We start from the raw sequence: 18,823 nt of genomic DNA on the forward strand, positions 1-18,823 counted from the left end.
ATTAAGAGCAGGGAAATATAATGAAAAATTTTAATTTTTATCCTAACCTGATGGAGAGTGAACTTGTCACTGTTAGAGAAGAGGACAACTGTGTTATGCATCGAGTTTTCTTCCTCATCTTTATTAGATGAAATATCCATGGTTGTGACCTATTAAAAAAAAATATATATAAATAGCAAGAACATCCCATTTTCTAAGACATGAGCCAAGATGAAGCATTCTCTAAATAAGACTTCTGCAAATATTTATTCATACAGTTTAAGCTTTCATAAAAAGCTACCTCCATCAGAAATTACTGCATTAATTCACATTTTCTCATCATCAGTATAATAGCTTTACAGACATATTCTCTTCCTCTCCTTTTTTCATCTTCATGTATTATCCTCATTACACTTCCAAATGGAAATGGAAGGAAAGACACAGTCTAAGAAAAAAAAATTAAGAAATAGAAATTGTCACACTGTGCCCAGTCTGCTCTGTTCCCTGCACGTAAACACTTAAGTTCTTTTTATCAAAAAGTTAATTGCAGTGACAGACTTTTGAGTATTAATTCAAAGAGCAACTGCAGAAATGTAGTTTGTTCCATATTGTCTAAAATGTGGTTTAGCTAATGTTCCAAGTATGTTAGAGGAATAAGCAAGAGCTCTAAATTTACTCACTGCAAGCAGTTTATGAAGCTTATCCATCTTTACCACAAAAACTTGAACTGAACTTGAAACAGCTGTTTTGATCTCAATCCATCAGCTCTTACTATAGACAGTAATTTTTCTTCTCCATTAAATGATTTTTATTCTGACCTGCCCCTTACTAATTCAGCATATTCATACACAGCTTCTGAGGAAGAGAAAAAAGAATGAAGGATTTCAACTGTGATCTGATTTGATCACAGGATTTGATCTGACTCTCATACAGAATATGCTGTCCATGAATTTAAACTAATAGGCCCAACTATTATCTCAGAATCAGGAATATAAGGGCAAATAGTTCTATATAAAAGATCACATGCACGACAGAGAAATGAAACTTTGCTATACCAATTACATATATGCAAATTATTTTTAATACAGTGTCAGTCCTATGCAAGTAAGTTTTGTTTAAATAATGATTTAAATATTTTACAAATCCAAATGTAACTCTAGGGGCAGACGTAAACATCATTACATCAGCTGCATCTGATACATCTGATACACAGCTGCTGAAACTCAACATTTACTGAGGAACAACTAAAAAGGGAATACATTTATGTTTTTGATTACCAAATATTTGATAGCACTGCAACTGTAACTAACCAGTTAATCTGAAAAACCTTGATACCTTCAGGGACAACATTTCCCTTACCTACTTTTCCACCAGGTTTCAAGTTTTCCAGGTTTCACAAAGTTCTTGGTATTGCACATTCAAAAGAGCAGAACTGAATGATTAAATGAGTGCAATGTTGGTGTTTGTTGAACCCCAGCACTGACCCACCATGGGTCAACCTGCAGCCACCTTTTTCCCCATTCCCAAGATATACCAAGATACTTGTAAATCTGTGTGAATGTCCACTAATCCCAAGCTGAGTAAGAATTATTTTGTGCAAACTGACTGAAAATATTCCCATTTCAAACATTTATCTGGTAAAAGGCTAATCTCTTGGTACTGCTAAATTAATCTCATCACAAGGCAGCCCCATCTCTGGAACTCTGGAGCTGCCATCTCTGTGATGACTCAAAGGATCAAGTTTCTGCAGGACATTGTGTAGAGTGATGTCCATTTTGTATTTTAGCAGCTTGCCTAAATCACTCTCCTCTGTTCAATTACAAAAACTTTTAGAAGTTAGATCTATAAACCCCAGATTCTCTTGAAGTACAGATCTGTGCTATGTAACACCAAAATAATGATGTGAAATGCCTCCAATTGCTGCTGCGACTAGCCTAAGTGGAATTCATCCTGTATGTTTTAAATTACAAATCTGCTTATAGATCTTGACCATCCAATACTTTAAAAGGGAAAACTGATAGAGATGATTGTTCCTTTTTCAAATCATTAACACCAGAGTATTCCAAGTTATTATTACACAGGCAGCAGAAAGTGTGTCAAACAGATTACATGTAAGAACACAAAAATGCAGCTCTAAAGAGAATCTCAGGAAATTACTTCACTAAGACATAAAAATCAGCAAGTCCCTCTCTGAACACAAGGAACAGGATGTCTCTCAAAATATTCAGGGTTAGTTGGTAAAGTTTAATTGGAAAATTCAAATGGAACAAGCCCAGAGGATGGAAAAAATTTAATTGTTTTATAGTACAGATTTCCAAGTTTTTAATGTTAAAATCCCTCTTCTTATGAGCAGACTAGGATTGCGTAGGATTTTTGAGTTTTAAAAACACTTCAAGTATTAAGCAGCTTAACTATCAACTGCAGTGAGCAATCACTTGCTTACAATCACTTCAGTGCTTCTGAAGAATAGGAAACAGCAAATGCAGTCATTATTTTCTCAAGGGTTTCTGGACAGAAGCTGTGTACAGAGGAGCAGACATCTGATCACAACAAAGAACTGGGAGTCACTGATATATTAATTCACTAAAGAGTGAAGGAAGCTTTAGTTATGGTAAATCATGATCTGTAAGGGCTCTCTGAAGGACTCAGCAATTCTGGGGACAGGGAAATCTAACTGATGCAACTTACTCCACTACCAAACTCCTTTGGCAAAATCCTTCACCAAAGTTACTTAAAAAAGTTAAACTGAAGAGGAATGGTCCCTATTCTGATACAAGACACAAGAAAAAAGGGGAATAAATTATCAGTTTTGTATGTGGGAGAACAGCACTAGTTGAAATCTGACAGGGCCTGCCTGCTAACAGGTGGTGGTGCTCAACGCACTCATGTGCAATCTGAAAAATCAAGTGAGAAGCAAGGTGACAAAGCTTGCCAACAGGACTGGGATATTCAGAGAAGTAAAATCCAAAAGACAAGTGTGAAGAGCTGCACAAGAACTTAACAAAGCTGAGTGTTGGGCTACAAAATGTCAGATGAAAGTCCACAAAGTAAGGAAATTAACATGACAAAATAACTGGTACTGATGATCAGAAATGTGGACTAGCTTCCATACAAGGAACAACTCAAAATACTGGCATTCTCCATACTTGCAAGTCAAGAGTGGAAGGAAAAGGAGGAGAAATGATAGAGGCCAATAGAAACTGAGTGGCATGGATAGAGGAAGTGAACAGAAATCAGCTTTCCACTGTCTCTTCTCTAAGAGCACTGAGGGGCAGGCAGCTAATCCAGGAGGCAGCCACTTTAAACACGAGCTGAGGAGCTGCAGAACTGAAAAAGGTTAACATGGTTTCCTGAAGGTTTCTTTAAAGTGAATGAGCAGATTAATGAATGATAGCTCCAACACAAGCTGCTCAAGACAAGACACCATCTCTTGTTCAGCAGGTCCCCCAGCCACAAACTGTTGAAATGTCTCCTCTTCTTTTCTGCACTCTGGCACCACCACTCAGTCCAGAAGAACATTTTCTCTGTTCTCCTATGGCTGCAGTTACATTCTCATGAACAAATCCTGTTCTCTCCCCCTGGGTAGTTCCAGTCAGTGCTGCCTTTACCCAGCATGTTCTGAACCAGAGGAAATGGAAGGAGTCCTGTAAGTCTCCCAACTGTTGTGTCTTTAAATGGCAGGAGCAGTACAGAATTGCCCCAGGCTCACTGAGCTGCAGTGCTCCTGTTCTTCATCACAAGCAGTACCAGCCAGGCTCCATCAAACAGCCCTGGTTCTGTAGCGCTCCTTGGGCTTTTTATACAGCATTTTAATACAAGAATTACAGCTGAATAAAACTGTGTTACATGAACAGACTGCAATATGACTTTAAAAAGATGTCCTTACCCCTGGAATGACCACAGCCCCGACTCCATTCTTCAGCTTTGATCTTCCTCTGCCGCCTCTTCCCGACAGACCCGCCCCGCGGGGTCTGCGCTTCCCCGGGAACCCCGAGCCTCGGCCCTATGCGATAAGGTAACAATGTAAATGCAACCTCAAGCTCTTTTGTTACACGGGATTCAAACTTGTTCTGTTCATCTAGGGAAAAATATAAGTAAAAAACCATCCTGTGATTCCAGGTGAATAGGAGCACACCAGGACATGGTCATTAAATCTCTGCATAAATCTGTGAAATTTAATACCTTTAATTACTTACATGGCATAATATGATCACCTTTATCATCAGCAAGAAAGCAGCCAAAACCAGGAATGTTTATTTTCTGCTCAGGATTAACTGGAAATATGGATTTGCCCCACCTCAACTGCAAAGTTTCGAAAATGTATCTTTTATTCTATGATTCATTTTCTTTTCTCTTTTAACAGTCAGCCCAGACAGTCATGAGATTTCTGCACAGGGTCTGGACACTTGATTAGTGGTAATCATAGATGCTTTTCTTACACTATGAATAATCTAGTGAAACCTGGAATTTATTAGAATTGAGTCCCACTCACAAAGCAAAGTGGGAGATGGCTCCATGAAACTCTCTCAATTCAGCATATACATAGAGAGTTTTTTTATATTAATTCTATCAATTACACTCAGATCAACACTCCCCAGAACGTGAAGCTTTTCTTACACAATCTCCACTTATTTACAGACAGCTTCTTTACTCCCTTCCTTATTTAAGATGTAGATGCAGAGTTGAAGTATTGTGCTTTAGAATATTCAGTGTGTTCAACTACAATTATCTTTGGGGGAGCAAGTATTTTACTAATAATTACCTGTTATTCATATAGTGCCTTAAATTTGAAATTCTGGGGGTTTGTTTTTGTGGGGTTTTATTTTTGTTTGTTGGTTTTTTAATTTCAGAATGAACTTAAGCACATGAGGATTCCTAATCCTCTCTAATCCTTTCCAGAGAGAAAAAGAACATATTCACATCCCCAAATCCTGGCTGATACATCAGACATCTTTACAATGTGTCTCAGAGTCTCCAATCTGTGTAATTGATAATTAGAGCATGCACTCAAATAAGCACCTTTTCTGCTACAAAATAAGCATTGAGTTTATTTATTTATTTTTTCATATTTGTCAATAATCTTGGCTCCTAGTACAGTATGGAGTACAGAGTATGGGGTATCCAAACGTTTGCTGCAAAATATTTTTAATACCAAGGCAAAACATTTGCTTCATAAAACAATGTTGATGGAAGGCACAAAGCTCCCTGGGGACTGTGTCACTCACAAACACAAAGGGTCTTTTTGCTGATGGAGGCAGAAGGAAGAAGCACTGTGGGCTCAATATTCCCTACAGTATTTCTCAAATATTCCAACTCCTGCTTTAAAGAAGATATAGAACTTTATGGTCATAATTAATGGGAGAATTGAAGGATCCCAATGTTAAAATTTTATTAACATCCATCTAATAAAAGAAAGGAATTAAATTGACTCACACACCAAGTTAATGTAACACGATATTTGAGGATTGAGAGGAAGGTATTTATATGTACTGAGGTGAAACTAAAAATAACCTCAGATACCTATGGAGCTAATACATACATACACACAGGACATACAATCAACAGCTTTTTAACATGGAAACTCTTCTGGCAAGTTTCTTATTTTCTGCTTCAGAACAGGTGTCAGTATTGTTATTTTCACACAACTAGTAACAGGAATAAGCACATACTTGTATCAATGTTAATGCTGAATATTAAACTGAAAATTAATGCTTAAAGCAGCAAAAGCTAAGCTGATGTCAAATTAAAATAAAATTAGCATGAGAGTTAAAGAGATGGACTTAAATTATGGGGAAGCTATAGCTATTTGTCAGTTTCATAATTAAGATTTTTTTTGCCTTTACTTAATCCAAATAATTCTACTTTAGTTACTTCAGGTGTTTTTAATGGTAAATGTCACTGTGGATACAAGTTTTGGTCCATCTAATCAGGTAAGAAAGTTGTTATATATTCCCCCATCAGCTAAAAACAATGTCACTTTGAATCCACTCTTCAACATTTCTCCACAGCAACAAATTCAAGCCATCCTTCAGATCTCTGCTCCTTTCCATGCCTGGCTTACCTTACTGCCAGTCTTAAGGACATTTTCCTTCTCAGGTAATTTATTCTGACAGCCACGTAAAGCCAGGCACAAAAAGTGATGTACTCAATACACACAAATTTTGGGTAATACAAAATATTTTTTGCCACTGAAAATCAAGGCAATGCCATCATACTGCACATTCTGGAGAGCTCACATCTTTTAATCTGAAAGCTCCAGAGTTTCAATAATTTTTAGAGGTCTTGAATAGTAACAGAATGGAAGCTTAATTAAGGTGTGAGATACAGAATTTCATCACTAATCTCTACAGCAGAAAGATAGCAATGGATACATGAAAATAAATTCAAGTTATTTACCACTTTGATGCTCCAAATGGCACTGCCAGGAAGCTGTCTGGATTTAAAAATGTCCCGACCTTCTGAAATGTCTGGGGACCAGGAAGGTGGGCTGACTGTATTATTGGTACTCCAAGCCCCCTAGGATATGGCAGGTGAGAAAATAGATGTATAAAACTTTGCAAAAAAAAAAAAAAAAAAAAAAAGAAAAAAAGAAAAAAAGAAAAAAAGCAAAAAGCAAGCAACCAAACAAAAAAAAAATCTGAAAAGCAAAGCACATGCAGGCATAGGCATTTCTACATTAACTTAAGTAGTCAATTAGTTCATTGAGTGAGTAGAAAGTGGGAAATTTTTAGGTTCTCATTGAAACACACTCTAAAATCAGTATTTACTTCCAACTGATGGTTAAGTACAACAAAATGAGTTTTTATAAACAAAGCTTAATACAAATCTAAAGCAAGCAATCAGAACAACAAATTACATGACTAAATTTTATTGCAACAGTGAAGAAGACAGTAGTTAGAGGTGGTAACGTGCCCTTTTATATTCCAGATGACATTTTGAAAGAACTCATGGCCTCAGTTGACTTTTGAAGCTAAACTACCCCCAATCACAGCAACAACTAGTCTGAGAAGCACAGCAGACAAAAGGAATATGAATAAACCACTGGACAAAAGAAAAGAAAAATAGCCATGGTAATCAACAAAGCAGCTCATTCCTGCAAGTCTGCCACAAATAAACCATTATAAAACCCTACCATTGATTTCTTTTCACCCCAGTGTTTTGGTATCACATTTTAACATGTCATTATGTACATGCAATAATATACATCCATATATATCCTCGTGTACCTACAAGCTCCTTTAAACTAATTATTATCCCTATTTATACAGTTCCATCAATAGTGAGATATTGTATGACTGTCACTAGAAATAAAGCAAAATGAAACGAAAATGCTAAGACAGACAAGGAAAGAAATGCTGAGGCTCCTCACAGAAAGTAAATTTGTGGAAGACCTTCTCAAGCACAGAAGAAAGACTGTGGGAGACAGACATCATAAATAACTTCACTGCCAATTTACACATTAGTTTAATAAAGGACAGTATATTTTCCTAATTCTAAATTTGTGAGAGTAATAAATATTGAATACCAGGATGAGAAGTGGAACTGATGAAAAGTGTAGGTTTACTTTCTCCAGAATGCAATTCAGCAGCAGAATCCCAGAGTTGATATGGAATAACCTCATGCATACAAACAATCCCAGCTATTCACAACTGCTCACAAGGGCATGCCCAAACACATTTACACCTCTGAATACTGGGATGTACAACAAAAAGCATCAAGGAAAACAAGATGGTTTTGCAGTATGTGTTGGGATTTGTTCTTTTTTTCTTTTCTGAAATGCAATTTCTCCATCAAGAACGTGTTGGAAATTAGTTTCTTTGGAACCAACAACTCCATCAAAACACAAATTCATCTGGGACTGTAAAGAGGTGTCTTGCTAACAGCTGCACTGATTGAAAACAGGGCTATCCCCTAAGTGATCTAGCACAGCAGAGCCAAAAGAGTAAGCCTGTCATTGACCTAAAAGCCTAATTATGGATAAAAGTCATGTGATAATAACACCAAGACTTGGTAACAACCCACAGCGTGGACACAGTGATATTCAGCATAAATCTGCTTTTTGGGAGTTTAGCTCTACCTGCACAGGATAAGGAATATGGACAACAAAACACTTAAATAACAACTTGAGAATTCTGCCTATATGAGGTGGTAACTGGACACACAACCTACAAACTGCTCAGTGCCCAGAGCACCTGTGTGCTTGGGATGGCCATCAATGCCTCCCCTCTGCCAAGGGGCTTCCAAAATCCACTCCAGAAGAACAGCTCCTGACAGCAGCTGCTCAAGGGTTCCAGTCAGTGTGCTGGAATAAACACTCTGGGGATTGGTAGATTTTGCTATCCCAGTTTTTTTCCTTGACTTCAGATAGGTGGTCATCATGGAGACAACTCAGAAGATCAAGGGGTTCATCATCCTCAAGCAGGGGAACAGAAATCCCCTGCACCTTCAGACCTGGAGATGGACGAGCCCCTGTTCACAGCCAGGGCACAGGGCAGAACATTTGTGACAGAACAGGGACACCACATAAGAAATGGGGGGAAAAAATGGAAATCTGACACTGGTAGGCAACTACATCAGCAGGTCTGTGGCACAGGAGATTTGTCTTAACTAATCTAGTCATTGTTTTAATATCAAGTAACAGTCAATTTTAGCAGGTAATGTTCAAACTTTCATTGAATTTTGTTTTCCCACTACTTCTAAAACTTGTAATGCATGGTATGTAACCAAATGGCAACTCAAAGAACATCTGTACAGCAACACAAAGAAAATCTATTTATCAAAGAAACAATCTGTATATCAACCTGTAAGGGAGGCAACATGCTGATAGTGTCAAAATTCAAGATCTTAAACATGCTGAAAATACTTAACAACTAAAATTACCTACCCTTATTTTGGAGGTACAAAATTATTATCCTTTTAAGAAGATAACTTTTCTAGTAATTAAATAAATTCAAAAGATTAAAAAGCTAAAATAATATTAAATCTGAATGTGAAATATTCAGTCTTGCAAAACAAAATGATCCATATATAATTCATTAACCATATTGTTAAGAATTAAATTGGAAATTTAATCCAAGTTTTATTGTAAATCAGAAAAATTTGAATTCTTGGTCAGATAAACTTAATTAAAAACACACATTTTCACAATACCACGAACAAATGAATTACATGAAAGAGATGCATTAATTATATTCTGGCTTTTAATTAATGCCTATTACCACACAACACTGAAGAGAAAGTTCTATTCAGTTCATTTACATCAGAACCCCAGCAATAATTATGTACTGTGACAGAAACAGGAAGTTCTAATTCTCCATCATATTCTTGAGTCCTCAAAATTGAACAACACAGCTGCAAGTAAATTATAACAAAAGGAAACCCAGTGTCAGCAAGGGTCAGGAGATCTCACTAAATTACCACTGACTGTGTTTAGCTGCTTAACGCTTTAGGAATCCTACTGCAATTGCAAATGCACAAAGCTGGATTTGCAATTTAATATTTAATGTAATTTTAGGGTTGTGAACAAACTTTAATCACTTAAAAATACAGCTCTCCTCATTAAAAAAAACCAAAAAAAACAACCAAACACGAAGCATAAAAACAGTAACAAAAACTGATCTTTGAAAAAGACTCTTTTTGGATCTTTTTATCCAATGTCTACCTTTGCAACAACATACTTGGTGATACCATGTAACTGGAGATAGAAAAAAAGCCATTCCATCCAAGAGAGCACACATCCAAACCAATCACAATGCTCTGCCTTTTTTGGTACCATTTAAAAAAACCTCTTTAAACACCAATGGATATCCAGTGTGTTGCAGAACAGTGATTACCAACATCTTCATGATGAAAATTAAACACCTCTGAACATGGTATTTATCAAGGAACATACTCTGGAATAATACTAAAATAGTATTTATGGAATTTACAAAACCATCAGAAGTTTACTGGTTTTTATTTAAAATTATTCTACAGATGCCTCAACTCTTCACCAACCAGTGTTTCAGTGCCAAAATGTATAATGCCTTCCATTTACTGATTTAATCTTACACTTTCCAGTATACAGTGCTGTAGCAAAAATAACTATCTCAAATCTGTTCAATTTGGGTACACAGAATAAACACAACACCATTTAACACAGACCTCCACAGAAAATAGTCATTTTCCTTGAGAAGATTCATTTCAAACTGGATCTGTGTCAGATTAGTCATTAATACACTTACATGGTAATTTCTACTAAGACTACTGCTTCAGAAAAGAAAAATTTGAAAATTATTGAAGAGAGGTCCTGCCCCAGACATAAATTTGCAGTTTATAGGAAAGAGTGCAGCATCTCCATATTCCATGGAGAAAAACTGGACAGACACAACTCTTAGGACAGCACTGTAAAACCTGACCAGGCTGGCAGCTCAGGGTGAGTATATCTGTGATTTATGAACACTTAAATTTCAAATTTCATATATGCAGAAATGAATTTGGCTGCACTGTGGAGTAGGGGAACAGGAACAGAGACAGTCCAGGGAACAGAACCCAGTGAGATGCTGAGCCTGGCAGGCTGAGGGTCCTCTCACAGGGCAGAATGCAGCTTTCCTCCAGCTGAGGGTATGGATAACATGCTGCCCTAAAAAAAAACTGTCAGTAAAAGGGTACCTTATTGACAGCAGCTGACACATTCCCCAAACTGGACTAAGTTTGTACCAGCCAAAGCCAATTCATACCATTCCTAAGTGTACCTCCACTTTGATTTATACACAGCTCCCTTTTTGGTTAGAAGACAGATTTTCTCCTGTTGCTCCTAAGAAAAACTGAGATGTCTTAAAAAATGACAGGGGGCAGAGGGATGCTGACATCAGTGACACTGGCTACAACCCTGGAAGGGGGTCATGAAGTCTTTTTAAGCAGAATATTGTTGTCATTTTTGTGTTAAGCTTTAGTCCTTTCCCAACAGGAGCAATGTGGTATTGCAGATACATCACTAAAGCAAATAACTAATATCTAATACAGGAAATCACTTCAGATTATGCATAACTTGTATTCAGTGGCAAACTAGAATAATTATGCAAACATATTTCATTAGGAATTGTATGAACAGATTCTGAAGAAAGAGCTGATAATTCATCTTACTGTCCATCCAGCACAAGACATTAATTTAATGAGAACAAACCCAAATCAGAAACTATCCTCCTACATGGATTCCCCTGACACCAATGAAGCATGTGTTTTATAAAATTCGGAAGAAATATATCCAAGATCCAGAGAAATGTATCTCTTTTTCTTCTCTATAAGAAGTTCCATAAACCCACTGCAATGGAGATATTATTGCATTTTTAAAACTGGAAAAGAACATCTAAACAAAGTAAACTGCATATTAGAAGCTTTCAAACTTCACTATTTGTGAAATTATGTTGGCTTGTCTTTGGTGCTTACAGAGTGATCACACTCCATGAAGGAACAATTTTAAACCTGGACAAAGAACAAGTTCTGCAATGGAAATTCCTTTGCACAACCCAAGAAAGCAAGCAGGGCTGAACCCAGTGTTAACTTCACCAGGAGCCACAATCTCTTTAATCAATGAATCCCCCCCAGTCTGTGCAACTTTCTGCCCTCTCCTCTAAGACAGGCAGCCAAGAACTCCTGCAGCTGCCAGGTAACATTTGTATGGCATAACCTCACACCTGACACAAAGCCACACAACAGCAATATCTGCTCTTTTATAAACTGAAAGAAGCAGATCCAAAACCCATAGAATTAACCCACTTCTGAGAAGACAATTAACTGCTCTTCAGTGCAACCCAGAGAAGAATCACACATGACCTGGTTTATTCCAAAAAGCTATACCTGTGACTTTATAGAAGCACTTTTTCCTCCAGTATTGTTTTCCCCATTTTTTACTTGCTTTTAGATCAATGTGGTGACTCCCAGGCTAACAAGAACTGTGTTAGGTTAAAATGTTTTAAAATAAGCTTATGTTTCTTCTTGATCTGTGGAGTTCCAATGGCATGGAAAATAATGATGGAACATGACCAAGGAGCACTGTTCTCAGCTGCCAGCATCTACCCTTTACGATGATTCCCAAAAGTCAGAACTGGAGAAAGCATCCATTTTCAAGTGTCTATAGTATCGACACAAAAAAACAACAGGTCTTACTTCTCTGCTTTTATACCTTGTGAAAAACTGCCTGCTTGCCTTCCAACCTATCCCACAGAACCCCCATGTAACAGGAAACCAAACTGTGTGGATGAAATCCTGTGCCACGTGCTCTGGGCTGACCCTGCTCGAGCAGGGAGGTTGGACCAGGTGGCCCCACTGTGATCCCTTCCAGCCTGACCGTTCTGTGATTTTGCTTCTGCTCCTACCCACAACTCTCCATTTGGAATAGTACACAATTCTTTTTAAAAATGAATGTTTTCAGCAGAAAGAATAATTTAAAACCCCACAAAATAAACCTGAACCTATTTCTGTCTGCAATTCAAAGAGATTTAAATATACGTCTTCCACGTTGTGGATTTGTCCAATTACATCTTGCTCAAAAGGAAAACACCTGCCTGAAACTGGACATTTAAAAATCTGTTTTTCATAGTCTGCAGAACATCATTCAACAGCTTTCAGTCCCTCATCAAAAGCCCACAGTGAGAACTTAAGGGCACTGAAGACTAATTTGTTCAAGGCATTAACATATTTCTGTAAATATGATATACACACCTGACTGTACAGTGACCCAGGAAAACCTAACTGCACCACAACAAACACAGATCTCCTAAACTCAGTGGAAACAGCAGAAAAACTTTCCAGAACATTCTCTCATACCTTTGGAAGCAAAAATTTTGAACCTTTAAGTGATACGTAAAAACTGAAAGAATTGTGCAATATATAAAAAAACCTTTGTTAACACTAAGTCCAGAAATCATCAACCTGGAAGTCCCAAAGACTAAAAATAAGTTGGGATGAGAAGATGAAACACTAACTTGTCACACTGACACACTTTTTGTATAGAATTTCACCACCAAGAAATGAATACCTGGGATTGATAAACCATTTTCTCTGGAACACAACTTGAATAGAGAGGAAGATGCTGCAAAAAGTGACAGACTTGAGGATTCTCTTCACTTATCAAATTTAATCCTAATCAAACCACAATGATTTGTACAAGACAGTCCTTGCATGGTATTTCCTAATGCAACAAAACCACAGAATTATTTACCACACCATTAGAAATGTGGATCAAGAAAATATCTGTCAGAGTAATGGACACAGAGTTGCAGAAGGCTCTCCTCTAAAGTCAGTTTAAGAAGCTTTAACACACTTTGAAAGTACCAGCCAAAATAAATGCATATATGAAAAATATTAAAAGCTAAATTAAATAGCACAGCATTATGTCTAGCTGCATTTGTAGAATATTGTATGAAAAACACAACAAATTTTCTTCTAGTTTGCTCTAACCACGAGCCAAAAGAAACCTAATTTCTCACCAGAGAAGCTTGACTTTTTCATTATTTACCACAACATTAATTCCTTGAAAAAATAAACTACAAGCTCACTTAGGAGAATAAATGCATTTTCTAAGAAATAGGTGAATTTGATGACTTGTACTGAAATTTAATAAGCACATAATGAAACAGTGCATGTGCTTACCTGTCTGGATCTGGGTCTTCCAGGGGAAAACTTGCGTTTGGTGATGGCCGGTTTTCCCATGCCGATTTTTGGAGTGACTGATATGTAGGTGGTTGGGAGAGCACTCCCAGCAGCTGGAGGCAGCACTGGGGGCTGGCTGTGCTGCACATCTCGTGCAGAATGCAGGTCTAGAGAAACATCTGGGGAGGAAGACACGTTTGTCTTGTTTAGGTTAAGTGATGGGGGAAGTGAGGGGCAAGTCTCAGCTGGTGGTTTTATGGGTTTGTCTCCAACTGGTGAACTATTTGCAACACCTCCATTTGAAGCAGTAGTTTCTACTTCTAGAAGAGCTGGTGCTTCTGACTTCTCATGGGTTTCCTCCTTTTTTACATCTTTCTGCACTTTTATTATTTCCAGTTGTTGTTCTATGGGGACAGAAATATCTCCTTTTCTTTCAGTCTCCAGCATTTCTGGTGTCACAGTCATGGTCTCAGGTACTGAAGACAGAGACCGAGAGTCTGCTGTGGACACTTCTGACACCCCCACACTACCCTGAGGCAGCTGTGTCTCTTCAGCTTGTTTGTCCAACTCCTGCTGTGCTACAGCTTGGGCAACCTCTACCACTTCCATCATTTTTTCAGCGTGACTGTCACCAGATGCTGGTGTCTTTTTAGGAGACATTTCCATTTCAGCTGAATTGATTTCAACAGAGACTTCTGCTTCCAGTTGTGTGGACTTTTCTTCTGGTGATATGTCTGTAATTAAGTACAACCATATTAACGGCTCACTGAGAAAAAGAAAAATAACTTCTGCTGCTCTGGTCAACAAATATACTTGGTACACATCATGCAGGCCAACACATATCACTTTACTTCAGTGAATTTAATATGTAGCTTAAAATATACTTCATAAATATCTTTCTTTGTACCTATTTTTACAGCAGTCTATATTTTTATTTTCACTATATATCATTATCTTTCTTCCCCAAAAACACAGCAGTAAATTGCTAGAAAATAGACCCAAAATTAATTTTTGAGGAACTGAACACACATTTCCAGGTAGGCAGCCAAAAGTAGTTTATTCTTTTCAATTTCTGGGTATTGAAGATGCATGCTATCACAAATTAATGTATTTTAAGCTATTGTCCCAATGCTTCCAAAAAGCTAAGAAGAACAGGACAATTACAAATAAAAAAAACATTTCTGTCCTAAAACTTTTTCAGACTTTAGAAAATCAATTGAAATTAAAACAGCTGCTGCTAGTTTAATTGAATTTACTAATGTATTATGAATTTCTTTCAGAAATATTTATTTAGCCCTCCCTTGAACCAAATCAAGCACCTTTCATCCATAACATTCTTCATCAAGGAGTTCCAGAGCTTTTGTTCCACTCTATAAAAACTACATTCTTTGTTCTGAATTTGACTTCTCATTCCTTCCTTTGATGAGCCTTGATTCTCTTACAGGCCAATTACTTTCTTTTGCACTTGTACTCTCCTTAAACTCACACTGCTACAACTTCCTCAGCCACTAAGTTCACAGCCAGCATTTTATTTTGAAGATTTCTTCACAGTTTAAATCATGGCCCTTCTGCCACAGGCTGTGACACACAACTGAGTCACCACAGCTAATAGGAAAAGTTGGAGGTTTTTTTTTCACTTTGCCTTTAAATACAAGTTTCTTGTTTACCTTTATAGCGAGTATCCTCCAACATCATCTGGGACTGAATGGGACCTTTATCTTTACCCCTGATACTGGTCATTAACACATCCAGTGGATTTGGCTTTTCTTTAGCTGCTCCTCACTGTGTGTTTGATAAGATTTATCCTAATACAGAAATCATCAGCTGCTGCAAAACCCTGTCTAGAAGATTATCTTTTACTTACAAAGGGAATAAAACCCAAAAAAACCCGAGAAAATCCTTAAGCAAGGATGCCTGTGGAGTTGCAACCATAAAGCACACAACAGAAAGTGTGAGTGACAATATTTAAATAGCAACAAGTCATTGGGTTTTATGATGAACTTCCAGTGTATCTTTCCAGCCTGGAAAAAGCCAGTCCCAACAAAAAAGGAAAACAAACAAACAAAAGTAAAGTGACACAAATATTCTGAAGACTCTCTTTGCCTTTACTAAAACACTTATTAAGCAAAGAAGTTCATACTCTTCCTTGAGAGATAAAACTGCTGCAATGTGTCTCTGACTGCTTTCTAGGAGCTTTTTCCTCTTGCATTTATAAAGCACTGCAAACCTTACTGGAAGAAGGTTCTGGTTCTGAACTGGTGCTTTTCCAGAGTGCAGAACTCTTTCTTACCTTCTGTAACACACTCAACAGTTGGTTCCTGATCAGGGCCATCACCAGTAATGGGTTGCTCCTGAAATGCCAGATCCTCTCCACCACTTTCCATTTCCATTTCACTTGTACAAGCTTAAGGAGAAGCAAAGCAGTTATTAAAATTGCAGTGTTTATTCTACTACTTTGGCATCAGCAACTGCTCTCACTCTTTGACCTTTTAGCCAAAGAGATTGATATTTAATGATGATAGGATTTAGGGTAAGTCAGGTCAGTGAGAAGGTTAAAGAGACTACACAGTACTCCTTTAAAAATTAAGAACACTTTACTCATTAACACTTGAAGCTGTTTTATACCTTTCAGGTAGTAAAACATGTCTGAAAGGCAATTACATACACCTAATACTGAAAATATGCACACAGTCAGACTTCAGCATAGCCTGAGAAATACAAGAAAGAATTTTCTTAAATTCTAAGTCTATAAAATTCAACCAAACTGGCAGCATGAAGGCTTCAACTTTGCATACAAATACAACAATGGATTATGGCATAGATATGAAGTTCCACCTACTATCAGCACTGGGAACATCGAGTTTCCTTACATGCTCAACAATATGAAAACTGAATTTTGCCACTTTACAATTAAGATATGTTAATCTTTGCATGGAAAAGGCACTCCTGAGTGCTTTTTTGGCTGACAGGATCACTACAGAGCACAGAAACAGGAAATACTTTTTTTTCCTTGTGTAAAAAGCTCTTTCAGTTAAGGAAATTCATTAAAATGCACTAGATCAAGTCTGGAAAACAAAGTGTACAGCAAGCACCAACTTGAAGAGAACTGATCCTCCACAGATGCTAGCACAAAAACCAGAAGTGAAACAAATATAACTTTCTGCATCAAGAAAATCTTTTTTAATTTCAAAAAGCCAGCAACTATTAGGTGATACTACTTTTAGCACTCTAAAAGCTGCTCTCAGACTCTGCCAACTTAAAAGTGGTATTTTAACTTCAAAGAAATGATCACTTAGATTGGCTCCAAATCTGATTTAAAAGTACAGAAGTGCTCTCCTGGGTATAAAAAACTGCATGACTGTACTGATGTAATAGTTCCAGATTACTCCTAGCAGCTGAGATGATAGTCCTGTTCTTCCTTGGGGACAAGAGCATGCTTGTCAATGTTTCTACTAGCTACAAATCCTAATAGAAGCATTGCTTAAAATTTCAGCCTTCCAGATAAACCTGCTACTAACTCAAAAGGGGTTTTTGCAGTTGTCAGCGAGTTGTGCCTGTGTTTATTTTGCTTTGGACATCTTCAAAATGCTCTAAGAACATTGCCTGGGAGTCCACAGCCTCTCCTAAGCTTTCAGAAGGGAAATGATCTGCAAAGGCTGAAGTGGCCACTTTTCCTAACATGGTGGCCATGTTCACTGACAGAGTGAACTCATTTACAGACATTTACCTCCTGTCACTGCCCTTCCTCTAGGAGCACTTTTCCATCAAAAGGTAATGTAGAGGCTACCATCAAAGGGATGATACATTTACACAAACATCAGTTTGAACACAAACATCCAGTCCAACACTTCCCCTTTCCTGCCAAAATTTACCAGGCTTTCAAAACCACCGATACTTATGGATAACAAAAGATCAGTGCACAAGCACTTCTGCTTAAGCCCAAAAAATGCACATAGCAGTGGCTGTGCAGTTAATCTGTTACATTTTACCTTGCTGCTGAATGTAACCACAGCTGTACTTCCAGGAAGTTCAGCCTGGGTGACTGTAGGTGCATTTAGTTATGACTTGATAACAGGGCTCTTGAGGATGACCCACTGGGCTCAGATCAGCAGGTCCAAGTCCTCCCTGTGCTTCCTTACTACTACTAACTTATTTTTTTTTAATACTTTACATTTCTCCACAACTTTTTGCCTTCTGCTTGATTTGTCCACTTAGACAAGAATGTCTCAGGAACAAGATGACTGGTCACATATTGCTTTGAAAAAGGACACCTATTAAAAGCTGCCTAGCTAAATAAACACCTGTCCCTTGAACACAGTCCAGCTCCCACTGCTCTGTCCTTCCTGGATAAAGTGAGAACATGCACTATGAGACTGACCAGCAGTTAAAGAGAAAGAAACATGAGAACTGAAAGTCTGCAAGAATGTCTACCAGGCACAAATGAGTGCAACAGCCAGGCTGCCAAATGAATACATTTATGAACTGTACCACATCCAAAATAAATTAGTGAAATTTACAGCAACAGACTGAGAGGCTGGAGCTGGAAGTTGAGAACCACAATTATGGTGCTCACCAGCCCATGTTTGTATCCAGGATCCTGAAGCCAGAAAGAGAAGTCACCCATGGATTGCTTGAGGAGCTGCTGTTAGAGGAAGGGATGAATTTCACAGAATAGAGTTTGAGAGGCTGGTTCACAAAAGACTTGGTGAGACTGCAGATATTGTATCTGATGGTAGCATTTTGGAACTGTGAAGTTTAAGTTCCATTACCTGTTATACTGTCAGATTCAGGAATGAGTTCAGAAGTGTTCATTACATCACATGACTGAGTCTGATCCCCTTCTCCTTGTCTACAGAGAGTGCAGATGTAGTCTTTCAATTGAGACTCCAATTCACTACCTGGAGATCTGTCACATTCTATGTGAATCCATCTGGGGAGATTAATTTATTATGATTTAATTTCTTGTGACTGAAATTTTAGTGATGAAAATATAAAGCATTTAAAAACAGCATTATTTTCCCATTCCTATGGGGAAATAGAGATTTTCAACAAATGCCTGATTATGGAGAATTTTAGAGGAATAAACATGGTATGTCAGCAAGTCAAACAGTGAACAAACAAACACAAAGACCTAAATTGTCCCTAAAGAAAATCAGACTCCACAAGACGTAGAGCATCATCAATATGTTGCACAGTGAGATACAACACCACT

General features: G+C 37.6%; 1 protein-coding gene across 13 annotated transcripts in view; it reads right to left on the bottom strand.

Moving 5' to 3' along the window:
- Positions 1 to 18,823, bottom strand: part of KMT2C (lysine methyltransferase 2C) — a 190,884-nt gene that overhangs the window by 64,567 nt on the left and 107,494 nt on the right. For 9 of the 13 annotated variants that reach the window (XM_079301717.1, XM_079301728.1, XM_079301724.1 and 6 more), the window contains exons 11-16: positions 18,381 to 18,541; positions 15,902 to 16,015; positions 13,612 to 14,345; positions 6,376 to 6,495; positions 3,866 to 3,982; positions 48 to 149 (exon numbers count right to left, since the gene is read on the bottom strand). In XM_079301717.1, coding sequence (XP_079157843.1) covers positions 48 to 149; positions 3,866 to 3,982; positions 6,376 to 6,495; positions 13,612 to 14,345; positions 15,902 to 16,015; positions 18,381 to 18,541 — 1,348 coding nt within the window. The remainder of the gene's footprint in view (positions 1 to 47; positions 150 to 3,865; positions 3,983 to 6,375; positions 6,496 to 13,611; positions 14,346 to 15,901; positions 16,016 to 18,380; positions 18,542 to 18,823) is intronic. The other 4 variants (XM_079301725.1, XM_079301719.1, XM_079301718.1 and 1 more) reach the window with 1 other exon arrangement.

Source organism: Erithacus rubecula, assembly GCF_903797595.1.
Source record: "Erithacus rubecula genome assembly, chromosome: 3".
Classification (NCBI taxonomy): Eukaryota; Metazoa; Chordata; class Aves; order Passeriformes; family Muscicapidae; genus Erithacus; species Erithacus rubecula.